The sequence below is a fragment of the Motacilla alba genome, chromosome 1A, assembly GCF_015832195.1.
Source record: "Motacilla alba alba isolate MOTALB_02 chromosome 1A, Motacilla_alba_V1.0_pri, whole genome shotgun sequence".
NCBI classification, from domain to species: Eukaryota; Metazoa; Chordata; class Aves; order Passeriformes; family Motacillidae; genus Motacilla; species Motacilla alba.
The window spans coordinates 61,783,490-61,801,196 of NC_052031.1; the positions used below are offsets into that span (position 1 = coordinate 61,783,490).

A 17,707-nucleotide genomic window follows, 5' to 3' on the forward strand; every position below is an offset into this window, starting at 1 on the left:
AGTCACAGATGGCCATTGTAAATCCCTCTATTCCAATACATTGTTATTCCCAGTACTTTGGATATTAAGGTTGTTTTGAATAAAAACCAAAAAAAACTCCACCTCTGTGGAATGTGCCTCTGGAATTTTTTTTTTTTTGATCAGTCTTCCTTCAAGATGTTGAGAATTCATTTTGGCTCTGGAAAGGTTTTTGCTTTAAGATAAATTATCATCATATATACTTACACATTTTGTTACATGGGCTTTGTTAAAGCTTATACATAAACTAGTCCCTGATTAATCTCTTTTTTAAGCTGTTCTGTGGTATTTTGTCTGCAGTATTTTGTGGCTAAGCTGTCTGTAGCAGAATTTTGTTGATCTGAAGGCTGTGCTATAAATTTCTATAGACACAAACTGCTATAAAATTAAAATGTAACATCTTCCTGGACTTCCTTCATCTATCATAAAGCTGGTGTGGCTCAGCCTTAATTAGATTATTATAGACCTAAAATATATGAGGTAGAATAGCAGAAGAGGAATTGAATTTGGTCATTAGCAGGAGTATGTGGTTAGTCAGGCTGGTGTAGTCAGTAGCTCCCAAAAGATGAGACTACACTTTCCATTTGATACGCTTTGAAGACAGGTCGAAATCCTTAACATGATTTAGGTTTACTGGGAAGGTCTATAATCCTGCTTTTTAATAAACTCTGTATTTCACGTTGGAACAATACTTATCTATGTCGAGCATTGCTGAGGCCATGGCTACAGTTGTATTCCTTTAGAAGCTGAAATGCGTTGTCTTGGAAGAGCATTTACAGAAAATATTACTGGACTCAGACAGGGCTGTAAGGCACGAAGGCTTCCTGTAAAACCTGGATTGTCTGGGTGCCAGGTTTTTGTTCTTTTTCAGTTGAGGAACAATTCAGCCTCTCAGGCTTTGAATGCTATTGTGCACTTCCCTGTTTAATAGCTGCTGCTGCGGGCATGTGTGCAGGCTGCAGCCCGGGTTGCTCAGCGCTGAAGTCCTCCTGTTATTTGCTGGGGAGCTCCCAGGCAGTGGTGGGGAATGGAGGGTGAGATTATTCCCTTCAGTGCAGGTTTTAGTCAACGTCTGTTTGTGATGAACGAGGTGGTGACCTGTGGATTTTAATCGCCGAGGAAGAGGAGAGCATGGATGGCACTGTGTCAAGGAGCTGCAAGCCTTGGTAGATGCAATCTTGAGGGAAGCCTTTGGGTGCAAATGCAGGCACCGCTGCTGACTCACAGCAGTCTGACAGGAAAAGGCTCTCTTCTGCTCGTCTCTGGCTTCCTCCAGCCTGTGGTTAGGGAGGACTTTGTATCTGTCTCCTTAGTTCTTTACTGTTACCATAAGGACCAGCGTGACTCCGCAAAAGGAACTTGGAGGTTGGTGAAAATATCTGTGCTACTGAGTCTTAATTAGGATGATATTTCTCACGTAAAAAAAACTTGTAAAGAGAATTGTCAGGATTGATGAATAGCTTGTTTTCATTGCTCTCTACATTCCTGATTCCTTTCCCCCCCAACAAGTATCATGTGGATTTATGTGACTCTTCACAGAGCTGAGGTCCCTAACTCCAAGATGATGACTGTAAGTGCCTCTGTCTGTGATGAGAAGGGCTCCAGGTAGGTTTTAGAGTCAATGCTTGCCATCCTTCTCAATGGTTTGAGGTGCCAAGTTAAAATCCTTCAGCAAGAAACTGGTTAAAAAGTAAAACAAAACAAAACCCCACCATCAACAGCAGAAAAGGATGAAAAGAAAAACAACAACAAAAAAAGCTTAATTATGTGTTCTTTTCCAAATTGAATTCTGATGTGAGACCCTATTTTCTTTCTTAAGAATATGTTTAAGAACTATTCATACCTCCTGTCTCTCAGTGTGACTGGGAAAAGACTCCAGTGCTTCTTAAAAAACAAGTGAGGTCTCTACTTGATCTGTGTGTGCTGATAGGAGCCATGCAGTTGATCTTAATAAGAGAACATCTGTCCTCTATGTGCAGAAAAATGTCTTTTATTAAAAAGCCAAATAAATAAAGTGAAATTAGAATATTATTTCTTGTCTTCTACCCTTATGGTAAAAGAAGAAAAGACAAATCTTTTGGAAAAGAAAGAAGAAAAGAAAAGAAGAAAAGAAAAGAAGAAAAGTCTTTTAGAAAAGACTTTGATGCATATCAATGTTTGATTTTTCTTTCTTTTTCTGAAAGTCCCGCAGGATTGGTTGTTATTGGGATTAGCTTCTGCCCACTGATTAATTCCTATGTGTCACTGGTGTTGAATCTTGCTGGAGTTGTTCTTGCAGAACTTTCCAGCAGCAGCGAACCAGCAGAGCTGTTATTGACCTAGAATAGCAGTGTAATTGTTAATACCTGAAGCAAGGTTTTCTGTGAGCCCTGTTGCTATTCTGCGGAGCTGATGAGCTGGTTAACACCTTCTACTTATTCTGTAAGGATCTGAGGCTGGAAAGGAATTAATGCAGTTGTGAAGCACGAAGAACCAAAATAGCAGTGATTCACTTAGAGTAGAGCCAAATCTTCTTAAAATTAAACTCCATTGTGTTAAAGACTTTAGTTTTTTGATACCTATATTATTAACTTCTCTGATAAAAGCAGGAAGTGTAATACAGTGATATTGGAGAAGCCTTGCACATTAAATCTAAGCTATTGTCTTGGGATAGTCAGAGAAGAAACCACTCTTCATCAGGTGTGTTAGGAGAATCAGATTTTACAGAATTTCTGTTTCTCAAGGTTGCTATATAATTCACAAAGCAAATTTTTGTATATTATTGATTTCCTTATCTTTCAAATAGGTTTTTTAGGATGGGTGGAGACTCCAAAGCACATATATGAGAATTTATAGTTTCTTAAGTAACAAACAATACTGGACAGTTCAGGGAATTTTGTCATGGGCAGAGGTGTTTATGTGCAAGCTGCTGCTTCTGATGTTTTTGTCCTGAGGTTTTTTTTGCTCATGGAACTTGGTTACTTTAGTGTATAACAGGTTGGTGGACTTCTCCTGTGGAAGTGCTTCAAGGTGTCTTCTTTGGTTTACCTTTCCAATTGGACTGGATCAGATGCTTAAAACAGGCTTGAGGTTTGCAGGCAGGAAAATATGGAAGAAAGCTGATGAATTCATATACAGTGAACAAACCATTTCCAGAACTGCAGTCAAAACTTGATTGTTGTGTGCAGGTTGTTCATGGGGCTGTGGCAGCCTGACTGCACCACAGTGCAGAGATAGTAGATTTGACCATATTGGTGTTAAACCTGATGCTAGAAATACAACATAGGGGTAGGCAGAGTAATTCTGGAGAGACTGATTAGTGATACTTCCAAGGGGGACAGTGCCCTGAGCCAGGAAAATTTGCTGTAGCCCTCATGAAACTGAGATGATACAGCCAAACAGTGTTGTTTGTGTGGACTCACCAGCATGGCAGATGCTGACTTATGGATCTGGTACTACCCCAAAAAATTGGGGGTTTCTGCTCATTTGGTCTTTCTTTATATGCTTTCTAGAAGTCACATTAGACCAGCTTTCCTCTAATTCCTCCTTTTAGTTGTGGTAGTTTAAAGTTTACTGTGTTCCATTCTTATGAGGTATAACCAGCTTGGAAATTAAGTGCTAATGAAGTTTCATATTGCAAAAACTCTATTTTAGTTACTATAGAGAAGTCCACTGTTTGTATGTCAGGACACCCCTGAAGTGCCTTTATATTTTTCTTCCATGATCTGTAACATGGTCAGGCTGTCTTCCCCATTTATTTTCCCCACACATTTCCCAGATTCCCATGCTTGAGGTCTGAAAACCCATTCAGCAACGCTGATGTCTCAAGCGGTGGGTATGTAAATATTTACTGGCATGACAGTCAACAACAGTGGGAGGGGGGAAATTGCTACATTCTGCCATTCAGGGAACCTTCGAGTTCTGTCTCAGAGTGTGCAGTCGATGAGAAGAGGAAAAGTTTGCAGTTTGTGCTTGACATGTTTTTGCTCTCTCAGTTCCTGTTTCGTTGCAGATGTCATTCATTTAGCTGTGGAAGGCTTTATCAGCCCTTGAGGAGGCTTTCCCCTGCACACAGCACTCAAGGCTGCAGCTGTAGTGGAGGAAAATGGAGCCTGTAGATCTTCTGGCACTTGCCTCCCTAGAAATGAACAGTACCTCAGCCACCCTGGCTTTGCTGGCAGTGTTCCTGGTCCTGCTGTATTGGTAAGTGAAAGCGGTGAGATGGGTTGCACATCAGACACAAACCCTGCTGAAACCCAGCATCTGTAGAGTCTTATCCATGAGGGGAAACTGGAAGGTAATTTCCTAGGAGGGAAATGGAGGGGGAGTTGGTTTGGAAGCAGAGAGTGCAATAAATACTCCCAAAACTCACTATGCTTTTAGAGAATTCTCTCCTTGCAATATTGTCTTGTAAGTGCTTTACCGTCTGCTAACAAAAATTGTCTTCTAAGTTAAGAACTTATTTGTTGGTTTCTTATTAATTTGTTTGGGCAGCAGGAACATTGGTCCAGGTCAAAAAGAAACCAAATACTTGTTGGACCTCTTCTCTCTACTGTGCTGCACACTTGTTCTTTGGCTTAAGTGTTCAGACACTTAAACTGCTGCTTGAATTTCCTCTCTTGTTCTTTCCACACTGACTAGTAGACACAAATCAGAAAAACAGCAGCTGTAATGGTTAGCACAGTAGGCAATGCAGTGAGCTGTGCTGAAATGAAATAAAAAAAAAAATCCTCCCCCCTGTCCTGACAATTTCTTTCAGAACTTATATTACCTGAACTGGGAGTGTTTTTCTGAGTTTTCACTTGCATTTATCTTCAAATCCTGCCTTCCAGTAAAATAATGGGGTTTTCCTCTATTGTATGAGTGTTCAATAAAAGGTTTCAGGGACTGTTGCAGAAAAAAAATTCCACCAAAAATCCAAGGCTAATCAGGAAGAGAATAGTAATGGCACCATGAGTTTAGCACAATTGTTGTAGCAATGTAGATGACAGATCACTTTGCATATATTTTGTCATTCTTTCACCCTGTTGAGCTTTGTTCGACTTCCTTCTGTGCTCAGGGAGGGTCTAGAGAGACTAAAAAGAGTCAAACCTATATCTGACATGTGTCGCTGTATCAAATAGGTAGGTGAGCCTGCTTTATTAACAAGATCTGCCCAAATAATTGCAAACATCCAAGTCCTACCTCCTCTGAATTTTATTAGGAAAAAGAACAGTAGCTCTAGATCATTAAGACCGTGCTGTTTAGCTGTAGACCTGTGCATCTCTGGGAGCTTAGCGGGGGGAGAGGGAGGACAGAGGCACATCCACAGTTCAGCAAAGCAGCAGATCAGCTGTGAGGTCTGGCCACCTGTGAATCATTTGAAATAGCCTGATACTTCCACAGAGCTCATGTCCGGATGTGCCGAGATCTCCAAAGACCCAGAACTGCTCCTTGTAAATCTTAGGTACTGTCTGGTGTGTGTTTGCCCAGGGCCCCCTTTTCTGGTTCAGTTTAGGAAAGGCTGTTCCTCCCCTTGAAGTTAAGACGTGGTGGTTTAGTGCACATTTGGTCTTGCCATTAACAAAGCCAACTCTAATTGCAGAGTTAAACCAGACTCATGGCTGTGGTCAGTTACTGATGAATTGAGGGCCTACCATAAAAGTTTCAAAAAGTTCAACTTAGCAGTGAGGTGGGAAATTGTCTAACAGTAGAGACACCCCATTCAGTGTGTCTGCTTTCCTGGCTGAAGGTGAGTTCTGTGAAAGCATCAAGAAAAGGCAGCAGAAGTTTTATATGGGAAAGTGTTTTATACTTGTAACTGCCAATGGTTACTACTAACCAATCTTGTTCATCCACAGATTCAAGTTTATTTTTTAGTAGCTTATTAAATACAGGTGCCTACAGATCACTCTTCCAATGGGAAGCTGGCGATTACTAAGCTTGCAATGGAATAAGCTATGGGCTGTTGGTAGGTTTGCTTGGTGGTTGAGCTGTTCACATCTATTTATCTCAGTAAAGTGCAGTGCCTGAGCCTGTAAGGTTAAAGTCTTGAAGCACATCTGCAAGTGTGGTAGTTGTTCAAACTTGTCAGCTTTCTAATTTGAGTCTATTTTGTTGAAATTTTTTATACTACCTGCGTGTTTAAACAAATCACTAAACTCAATGCATGCTCACATCTTCCTTTATTCATGACTGAAACCTTGGCTTCAAGGAATTATTTAAACAGTGTGTAAAATGTTTGCTAATAGAAATGCAGGTCTCTAATTCTAGAAAATGTTTTTATTACAATCATGGTACATACCTGATTATCTGGCTCTTCTAGGAGTTAGAAAACATGAGTGTTGTGTATGGCAGGAATAATAATAAAGTAATAGCTCTTAAGGTTCCTTTGAGGTTTTCTTTATAAGCCTTATCCTAATTTTTTAATAACTACAGAATTATTCTTTTTTTAGCTCTTTCTTCCAGGATTGTGTCTTTTCAGAAGGGCAGTACTGGGGAAAGGGAGGAATGAATATTTGCTGTTGTAAATTTTGTTATGGTAGTAGCGTATGATTGATTGGGGTCATGTTGTGTCAACTGTTGTGTGAGTACAAAGAACAGGCAGTTTGTCCACCTTGTTGGCTGTAAAAGACTTAGCAAGGCTCAACAGAAGGCAGTTGCAGGTAGAGGAGAGAGTAAAAAGATCTAATGCACACCAAAATAGGAATGTGGTCATGGCAACATTCATCTTATTGAGCTCTTTCCTTAGCACCGTTTTTGTGGATGGGGGTACTCAGTGGTTTAAACTACAGCCTTGCGCTGCTGTCCATCAGCTCAGCCTCAGTCCCTGTGAGCGTGTGTATTGTAAGGCCAGCTGGGATTTGTCACAGTTCAGCTGGCAGGTGGTATCTTGCTGAACTGTGATAAGACCAATCTCTTCACATTTTTGGGTATGGTGAGGTCATATGAAAGAGGGAGAGAAGAAAGGGTTGATTGGGAAGGGGAGCAGAAGCTGTAGCTGCATAAAAATTAACTTATAAGGAAGATGTAAGTCTTAGGAAGAAACTTGGATGATTTGATAATTTTTAGACTGTTTATGGTATAATGAAAATAATAACTCTTTATAACAAATCATGTAATAGCACATCTCTGATTTCTCATGCGTTGTCCTCAGTGTAACATGAGGGTGGTGCTTGTAGTGTAATGTGTCAATTTTAAATCAGTGGAAGCAACTATAACCTCTCAGTGTTTGTCTTCTACATGACCTTAAGTCAGCTCTAAGGAAAGGCTTTGTTAGGTAGTTGATTAAATGTTAGGAGTAGAAAGACCTATGAAGCTTTTTGGGTACATAGTCTATTTGGATTTGAATGGGAAGTTGATTTTTTGGTAATCTCTTAAATTAAGAGGCGGCTCAAGCCTCTTAATCCCCCATTCCTGAAGAATTTAGTCATCTGCTACCCTCCCCATTCTTGCTACTTGTGTAGGTAAAAGTCTCACAGATTTCTTGTCATGGATTCTTGGATGTCTGTTGCTACATCATTATTATTGTGATAGACAAGTTGCTGCTTTATTGACCACAAAAAGGCATAATATGGCCAACTACCAAAGTTCAGTAATACCAGTGGCACAACACTTAGTGCTCTTAAAAAATGTCTTGTCTGTGTCCTCCCCTGTGATTTCTTCCACCCAAACTGATTATCAGAGCAGTTTCTTTTAAGAGCACTTTCTTTCTCAATTGCAAGCACTGCTGTCTCTATTTGCCTAATCTCTGTGAATCTCAGGGGGTTTTTTTTAGGCATGAAATAAAACCAAACTCTTAAGGGAAGAATGAGTTTAACATTTACAAATCCCAGTGATATTCTCTATTGAAAAATACAGTAGTATATCTATGCAACATATTGTTCATTTTCATTTCAAACATATGCTGAGTTGGATATCCCATGCTTGGCTGTAGCTGCAAACATTGCTTTGTGTCTTTCTTTTTGCTGTCTGGGTAGATGTTTGATAAAATGAAAGCAGGAGTTTATCTTGCTTTAAAGTTTAATGTACCATAAGCTGAGCATTATGAAGAAGCTGTCACAGCATTCAGATACCTGTGTTCAAACTGGATTATCAACCCCTTGTCTAAACAAACCTGGGGTTTTTAGAAACATGGAGGTTGGATGGGAGTGTTTGTTTATGTTTGTAAGATCCGTGTCTAATTGCATGCTTTCAAACATAGCAAAACATAAACTAGTGGTGTTTCTGTCTGTTTCTGAAAAGCTAAGTAATCCAGAAAGATGTCATTTTTACATTGAAGTAGTATTAATGATTACTTCTGCTAGAGACAAGTATAGAGACTAAGAGATTGGCGTCTCCCTAGGTCAAGGTACTACCCACCCGGTGCAGAAGAAGTCAATCCTCGCCCAAAGAATTTGCAGTCTGATAAAAAAGAATGAAAACTAAACTTAATATTTTTCCTCCTCTGACCTTAAGTTATTTGCATACAGTTTGATGGGGACATACTTGGGCAATGGGGCACACGCGTTAGAGTTCTTCAGCTGGTGCCATGCCTGCACTAAACCACACCAGAAGTTGATCTCAGGAGAAGGTAGTATTTCCATACAGGTGACTTCAATACCAATGCTTGTCTGGCATTACTTTGCATCTGTGGTTTTGGAAAGGGCTCTAAAGGGAAAGCTTAGAGCTTAGAGGGGGAGCTAAAAAAGGAAAAAAAGGTTCTTAAGGGAAAGCTAAAGGGAAATCTTTCTCCAGCAAAAACTTCATTCTGGTTTTGGAGAACCTTACTGTTCGGGGTTGAGTTAGCTAAAACTTCTTTTTTTTTTTTCTAAAGTATAAGGCACCTAATACTAGATTTTGGACCAACTTTTGCCCCTCAAAAGATCACTATTTACAAACGATATTTGACAGCTAGAGCTCTACGTTTATGGTCTGAGTGCAGGCATAAGGGAAGTAGATTATTTTCCCTAACACATCCAGATAATACTTCTGGACAGATTCAGGGACAGGCACCCCAAAACTTGCATCCTTTCTGGGTAGGTAGGCCCTAAATTTTCCATCTGCCACTGCTGCTATCAAAGGCACAGGGCTGCTAGGACCACTATGGCTGGAAATAGGCCTGGGTGTGGAGCATCAACAAACACTCAGAAGGACGTACAGCTCTCTCTTGTATCAGGCGAGGTGAGAGGTTCAGGGAGGCATTCTTATGCTCAGGTGTCAAAGCCTCTCATTTCCCTTTCTGGCAGAAGGCACAGCTCTGTAGACACAGAGTGCTCAGGGGCTGGTGCTCCTGTTGTGCTGCTGGACTCTGGCTGCAGCACTGGTCTCTGTCTCCCACATCCTTCTGATCAGCAAAGGCTGACCTCTGAGCTGGGATCTCAGGTTATAGTCCCTAATGAGGCTTCCCCTATTACAACCTTGTAGCTTCTCAGTTTGCAGTGAGCCCAGCATCAGGTTTGCAAGGTCAGAAGGCTTGGAAGTTTTGGGGTTTTTAATATCCTGTTAACCCCAGATGGTGTTTTTTTAATTTTTTTTAAATTATTTTTTCTGTAAAATTGCCATTATCAGTGAAAATCATTCTGCTTCCCTCCCCTTCATTTGAATGTCCCATCAGAAAAGCTAGAAGGATCTGACTCAAAAGGAAACATCAGCAAACTGCTGTTGATGACAGAAGAACACCTAAAAGATTCTGAATTGTCTTTGTCATGCAGTTTCACATCAAGAAAATCTGTAAATCCCACTAATGTGTCAAACATATTTTGATCCCACAGCTGTGCAATATATGGCCTTGTCTTTGAGCTAAATCAAGCATCTCTAGGTAAGCTTGAGAAGGAGCAGAAAAAATTACTGAATTATAATTTGGAAAAGTGCCATACCACATATGACTAAATACTTTATTTCTCTGAAAACAAAGCAGATTTGTGTAGATTTGTGTAGATTTGATCATCCAGAATGAAGTTGTGCCCTGATTATGCTGCTTTTAGGTGAACAAAGTTATCTTACTTTTGGGGGAAGAAGCAGAGCAGTTTTCTCTTGTTGCTATTGCAGCTTCAGATCCCTAGGTTCTCTGGGGTATCCTCAGGGGCTGTTATAACCCCTTGGTTATCCAGACAAGTGTTGGGCCTTTCATGCTGTGCAGCTTTGGTTTGGTTTGGTTTTGCACTGCAAAACTCAGAAACTGTCTCTGCTCGTTTTGTTTTGTTTTCAGTTTAGAGATTACATGTCCAGCAGTGTTTATTTGAAGGCCCTCAAGTGGTTGTTGAGTTTTTTGCTTTTCTGAAGGTGCACTTTATCCTAAAAGCTCTGTGTAAAGAAACTCAATCTCCAGCCTATTAATTCCTTGTTGTTTTTGTTTTTCCCTGAACTTTTTCATGCCTTTCCCCATTAAATCCCAAATTAAAGCATAGTTTGATTTTAGTGAGTGGAGATTGGAGCCTTAATAGTATGTGAAGGCAGACCTAGAGGGATAGGATGTCTTCCTTTCACAAAACTTGTATATATATCTGTGTTCTGCTCTGGTCTCCAGGTCCATGTCCAATGGAGTGAGCTGCAAAGCTGGATAATGCACACAAATAGCTCAAGAGCAAACAGGAGCTGGACTCAGCCCCTGAGCAATCCAATTTCTGCTTCCACCTCCTGCAGGGCTTGGAATGGCCTGGGTATGGTCTCAACTGGGCTGCACAAGCAGGAGAGACCAGCAAGGGAGGGAAGTACTCTGACTTCTCCATCAGGCAGCTTCTGCCTGGGAGCCTGCTCTGGAGCTTCACTCAGCTCTTCTGGACCTGCAGTTTGGTTTTAACTCTTGATCTGGTTTTTGCCTTTGGGTAGGTAGCTTTGTTTAACTTGGGGATATTCGGGCCCCTCTCAAACTGATTTTGGGTACTCCAAATTATCTTCTAGGAGCTCCTGCCTCCATCTACTGACAGTATTAGGAACACAAGAAACTTAATACCCTGCTGGTGGTGCTTTAAATGGAATTGAAATTAGATGATGAGAGAAGGCAATGTAAACTTCCTCAGAGAGAAGGCTCTGCAAGCAGTGCAGCACTCCATCCATTGCACTGGGGCTGTCTCTTGCTGTGTCTGTGCATTTAATTGCCAGGCTCAGAGGGGCCTCTCAGGTCTGCTTCAGTCTCCAAACACTGCCATGAGCTTTGCTCTTCCCTGAACCCCAGGGGTGCATACTGCAGTGCTTGTGACTGCCCTGCACTGGGGGGACTTGCTGTTCCTCCTGTGCTCCAAGGTGTGTGGATTTTTATCACTCCATTTTCAGATAGCACACAGAGTGTCCTGCCAGCCTGCCTGTGCTCCTTCTTAAATAAAAAGTTAAAACAGTTTGTAGTTTTGACAGGTTAGAACTCCTCAGAGTGCTGAAATATAGATCTATGTTCTCTTTTTTTTTGTGTCTCCTTTAACATTGCTCCCATCATTTAAAAAAATTGCCCATATTCTTCTTCACTCCTTTCTGTCTTTGCATTAGATTTCATCCCTACCAATGTTTGTTTTGTCCTCACTGCTGGCTCACAGGTAATTTATGCCTTTGATTGCCATGCCTTGCTCTTCTGTAGGGGAGTTTTATATAGTATTTAATGGAGCTGTCTGAAAAATGCTTTATAATATTGACATATTATTGAGAGATTGTTTTCTATCAGTTCCCCTTGACACACCCAAAATCTTTAGATGGATTTTTCTCTCTTATCTCCCTAGTTCTCTTTTTTTGGTTTTTTTTTCCCCTATTGTAAACAAAGTTTACTGCTCCATAAGCTCAGTGTATGCTAACTGCTGTGAAGCAGCTGAAAGAACTCAAAAAATTTTCTGGTTTGCTTTTTTGGATATGTATTTATTTCACTTTCCCAGGAATAGCAGAGGAGCTTGAGAAAATGATGTTCCATGTCTGCCTCTTTCTTCCCTTGCTTTATATGTCATTGTTTACCTTGGTGACAATTTCTTTTAAGCTTTACTTGTTTATTTGACATGTGTTATCTATGATTGGAGTGATGTGCAGATCAAAAAGAATATGAGAATTTTAATGAAGGGATCATCTAGCATGAGGGAGATTCTTCATATCCATTCCTTTGGTAGTCTCTTTCCTGGCTAGGTGCTCTTTCATGGTTCTGCAGAACCTGCGTAGTTGTTGGGGGAGCAAGGAAGCAGCAAACAAGGAAAAGGGCAAGACTTGTAATATTTTTTTTTACTTAGGTAGGAAAAGAAGCTGGATGCCCAGCAATGGCTGGGAAAAGACTGGAAAGAATGACTGGGAACAGCAAGATATGACTCCGAATTAATTTGCAGATGGTTGTTACAGATTGAGGTCAAGTATGTTTGGGCAAATTGAGGCTGGAAGAAAGGAGCTGAACTGAGATGTGTGTTGGGAGCAGGAAATGGGGCAGTATCTGTGTGCTTGCTTATATGGACAAAGTAAAGTCTACTTCCTTGGAAAGAATAGTTCTTTTCAGCTGCTAAAACCCTTGTGATGCTCTTTATGAGTTGAGGGGCATGGGAAGGATGAAAAGGCAGTAGACTTTAGAGGAGATGAGTAATTGGTAATTGTATGATCACAAGCTCCTGCTGAATGAATGCTCTTGGATGAGAACTCTTGGCAGAGATCTGAACCTGTAACCCTCAGTATTGTTTTAGTTTACTCGGTGGCAATAAATCTGATGTAATCTGTGCATGCATGTTTGTGGTTTCTCATCCAAAAAGCTCCAAAGAGCTTTTATGTAAACACCCTCTCAGTAGAGCTATAACAATTGAAGAGGTCGTCGAGGCATGTGGTTTGAAATGTGGGAAAGACATGAAATAAAGCCATCCTGGGAGAGGAAGGAGCAGCTAAAGGATCCTCAGTGGGTTGCATGCTAGCATGACAGACAGAGAGTGATGGTGGTCAAAAACTGCAAAGGACCTCTTCCATCTTTAAAATATCGATATGATCTGTTTGTTCTCCAAAGACTTCAACAAATCTCTGTTTTAAGATTTTCTGAAATACTCATCATGGCTTGAGATGAAGCAATCTCTCCCAACAGAGTTCTCAGTATAAGTTTCATAGTAGCAAAGCTGAGAAGCTGCATAATCATGTTAGGATAATTTCAGTGAGCGTAACACTATTGTACTGGACTGATTAATGTCTCTGAATGCTATGATGAACTGTACTCAGTATGGGACTCTGAGTTGACCAATAGCTGCTCAGTAGCCATTCAGGTCAGAGCTCTGGCCAACAGCTTCAGGAAGAGCAAACACCTCTTGGTGGTTCCAGAAAGGCTTCGGATCCCCTCTTGTAGCTCGTGCAACAGGGTTGTTCTGGAGTAACCTTCAGCAGCCTTCACTTCTATGTATCTGGCTTGCTCACTCGCATCCCCTCTTCAGAGGCAGGAACTGGTGGTACAAAGATAAAGAATCCTCAGTTTTATGAGAGCTATTCCTAGATATGACAGCAAACCTTGAGCCTTTCCTATTTCAGAAGAATAGTATTTTAAAATTTGTTTGTCTACTAGACAGTTTTAGACCTCAGGTAATTTCTTACAGATTGTGTAGTTGTGTCTCTTGGTAGTTTTGTCTCTTGGTAGTTGTGTTTTAAAATTTTAAAAAGTTTAAATTTTTAGCAGGAATTAAGTATTCAGCGGTTTCACAATATATTTTCTTTCCTGAGTGGTAACTTTTGTTTAATATGAATGGAAGTGCTCTCAATTTGAGTGGAAAAGCAGCCATCTGGTGTTCTCCTAGGACACAGAGATGTTGTCTGGTATTAACTGAAAGAGACCATCAGATCCTGGGTGTCAGGCTCAGAGGAGTGAGGAACCTCCCCTTGCAAGGCTGCAGAGTGAGCTTGGAATTTTAATGGTGGGCACAAGATGGTGGGAGGACTGTAGGAACCTGTGCTTTCTCAGGCCATGAATCTCATAAGGACTGTAAGGTGTATTTACAATGTAAGTATGTTCATCCTGCCAGGACTCAGTCTGGGATTTGAGAATTGGGATTTGGGTAATTTATCCCTAACCTGCCTCCCCAGCTTTAGGAGACTCTTACTGTTAACAAGCACGGCAAGAAGGCCTTTATCCCATGGTAGCTTGGTGACTTAGTTCCTCTTTCAGGCTTTAACTGTGTCACTGGTGGACATTTTCTATTTGATTTTTGACATTGCTAGGGATTCTGGGCAGTAAAACCTTTTTTTCCCCTCCTTCTCCCCCTTTTTATTTATGTTCCTGAGTGAGAGCATAGCCAAGCAGTGAGCTCAGTGCCATGGAAGCATTTTATATTTTGAGCAGAGATAAAAATCTCATTCCTTCTATAAACAAAACAAATCAACAGATGATGCCCAGGAGAACCATTTCTCTATAGCCATTTTCCTCCAGCTGCTTTCTATTCCATGCAGCTTGCAATGCACCATATGAAATACGTGTGTGCCTTTCTGTGTGTGCAAAGCACAAGTTTCCTCCAGACAGTGGCAGCTTCATCATAAAAAAATAAACAAAAACCAATCCCCCCCACTTTTTTTTTTCTTTTACAATGCTGTAATGGTAAGATTACTAATAAAATTGAGATGCTTGCTTGTTAAATAGTGTATAATTTAGCAATGCAAGAGGATATGCTGGAGGAACTCTGCAGTCACAGCCATTGCATCTTCCCTCTGAATGGATTTGGACTATTGTCCGTGGGAGGATGAGGGACAGAAATAATCTGAGGGAGGCTGAGTGCCTCATAAACATGGCAGAGATGAGAATGCAACACAAAAAAATCTCATTCAGAGTTTGCTGTTCTGTGTGTGCTTGCACGTGTCCCTGTGTCAGTGAGATCTCTCCAGCACTACAGCAGCTTTGTGGCTGGACACAAGCTTGTTGCAGGCATGAGATTGCTGGAAGACCATAGGAATTGGCCCTTTCAGCCTATTGTAAGCCCTTGGCTGATGACACCTCTTGCTTTCCTGCTTTAGTTTGGCCATGGTGAACACCTCAAAGGCTGAGGTGGGTGACCAAAAGTTGCAGGGGGTGTGGGGTTGAGACCCCGAAGTGCCATGGAAAGAGATCATGCAGGGGAAAGAGGAGGGGGTTGTCTGGATGAAGAGCTGGTAGGTAAAGTGTATGGCAAGATCTCCAGAAGCTTGGGAACTGTTGCAGGTCAGCCCTTGGCAGAGGTGCAGCTGCAGGTATATCTTATCTCAGAAGAACTTTTCTGCTCAACTCCCCCTCCTGAGACATGCTTCTGTACAGGAGGAAGATGGCCAAGCCAGACATTCCTAAGCTGGAGCCTGGGGGAGTAGTATCTGTCCTTGCAGGGGCAGAGAAAGGTGATAAAAGTTTGAACATTGCTAGGTTAATGGGCTGTCTTTTTGCCATAAAGAGTAGCCTCTGAGATATGAAAGAACTTGGAATTAGCTGGAGGACAGGAGGGCAGTAAAATTTGGCAACATGACTTTTGGTTGTCTTAATAAAACATGGTTTAGAACTGAAGGAAAATATTGTGGTTTCACATCCAAAAAGCTCCTGAGAGCTTTCGTGTAAACACCTTGCAAGTATTAATGTATGTATACATTTACACTTATATATAAATACATAGAAAGTGATTCAGAACAAACAGCTTCTAAATAAGCAGCCAAACGTAACTGATCTGATCATTGGAGAGATCATGTTCAGTGCCCAAAGCAACCCCCTTATCCCATCTCTAGTCAAATGACTCCTGGCAGCTAAGGAAATAACCTTGGGTGAAACCAATAGAATTTTTATAACAGAGACGTTAGCTATTGACCCTGAGTGTATTTTATGACACTGCCTCGGTTTTGCCTTGTATATCTTCATTCTGGTGTTGATGTGTTGTTCTGTGTTTTTGAAAAGCTGCAGTCTCTCCCCAGCCCTCCAGGATCTGTCACTGCAGCACCAGGCTGTGGGTTCACACTCATCAGCACCAGATCATTCTCCGAGGCAGAGCTCATCAGGACAGGGCTGGGCGCATGAGACCATTGTGATTCATTCAGCTGGGGTGCAAGAAAAGTAATTGATACCATTTCTGCTATGCTACTGGGAGAACAAAGGCTGTACCTGGTTTGAAGTTCACTTTTCCATGTTAACAAATTTCAGTTAAAAGAACCATTTTCTACCAAATCAATTCTTTGTGTGGTGTGGCTGACATGGTTTTGACCAGAGGCTTCTTGCCCTAAACCTGAGTTTGCTGAATCATTAAAACAGGGTCTCAAACTTGTGTGAGAACCGAGTTCTGTTTACTTTGCGCAATTGCCCTGGTAAAGTTAGGGATCAGCAAAAAAAGTTCAGTAGAAATTTCCCTGACTGACAAGTGCACATGAAATTTTTTTTTTTTTTTTTTTTTAAAGCTTGTATTTGTGAAAGTGTTTCCCAAGGTGATTTGCTTATGTCTGAGCATTTAGGCTTGCATTATCTGCGGAGCTTGAACTCAGAACTTTAGGGAAATGAAAGCTGTTTTGTAACATGGCTGACTTTTTTTTTTTTCCCACAGAAATGAAATATTTTGGGTGCTTAGTTCTTTTGAAAATCTGGATTTAAAGGAAGTGGTTAACAACGGGAAATCTTGTCGCAATTTTTTGGTAGCAGTGTCTGATTGTTTTTCTGGGTGACACTATTTAGGGTCGAGTTATAGAGCTGACTGTAAGATGTAAAACCATTTTAGTAAAGTTTACATGGACAGCCTGTCTCATTAATTATCCAAGGAATTCTGAACTCTTAAATAACAGCTCTAAGCTCATTTACTAGTGCAAGCCCTTTAAATTCATAGGCTGAATTTGGCTTGCATTGCTTAGACCAGTGATAAAACAGTATTGTGGGGTTTTTTCCTTCTTACCTGAAAACATAATTCTCCCACCTTTCAACTGTCACATGGACATTTTTCTAACTGAAAAATGTTGTTAAACATAATATTGATACAGTAAAAGAGCAACCCACACAGAAACCCAAGCTGCACCATAAATCCTTCTCTGAAGTTGCTCACACTGGTTATGTAAATAAAAGAAAATTGGTGCTGTTTGCAGAATGTGATGATATAGGGGAAATTTCTCTTACATGATAGAAATTGTGTGTGTCCATGTGTGCCCCTGTACCTGTCCCCCCACCCAGCTCTTTGTTGTTTTGGTTAGCTCTGTAGCTGATATAGACACCAGAGAACCAGCCCCCCGAGGCGGAAAATGTCCTTTCTCAAGGTTTCACAGAGGATCATTACAGTGACTGTTTTGTCTTTTCCTTGCTTGGGAAAGACCTTTTGACTGAAAAATATATTGTTCAGTTCAGGAGGAATTACTGTATGTAACCAAACACTAACGACTTCCTTTGAATGGCGTGGGTTTTGGTTCCAATTCTAAATAATGAATTATATCTCCACAAACTAAGGGATGTTTCAACCCCTGTGACTGTTGATCCCCAAGGAGGCAGCTGATCCATCTATGGAGGTTTTAATTTTAAATTGCATTGCATTTGTAAATAGCTGGTGGCCAAAATCATTATCATTGTGTTAATTTAAAGATCAGTCAGCATTTTCAAGGGCTGGGCAGTTTCAAGAGCTTTCTCTGAGCAAGTTGGAGGCTTTGTCTTGTAGGCTGTGAGCAAATTGTTACAAAACACAAGAGAGCTGGTTGGAGTTTGTGGAATCATAATTAATTGACAATTGTTTTTCAAAAATGACATTTTTCAATTTAAAATAAGCTGTTAAAACAATTTAGAAGAGTGTTGTGATAGTCCCTTGACACATGTGGGGAGCTTTGGGTTAAACATATAAATAATGTTGAAAAGACTATA

General features: G+C 40.8%; 1 protein-coding gene across 4 annotated transcripts in view; it reads left to right on the top strand.

The window, feature by feature from the left end:
- Positions 1-1,038: 1,038 nt before the first annotated feature.
- Positions 1,039-17,707, top strand: part of TBXAS1 (thromboxane A synthase 1) — a 235,717-nt gene continuing 219,048 nt past the window's right edge. For 3 of the 4 annotated variants that reach the window (XM_038153018.1, XM_038153019.1, XM_038153017.1), the window contains exon 1: positions 3,947-4,200. In XM_038153018.1, coding sequence (XP_038008946.1) covers positions 4,103-4,200 — 98 coding nt within the window. In that variant the 5' untranslated portion in view covers positions 3,947-4,102. Of the gene's footprint in view, positions 1,384-3,946; positions 4,201-17,707 lie in introns of those variants that run through there. The other variant, XM_038153016.1, reaches the window with a different exon arrangement.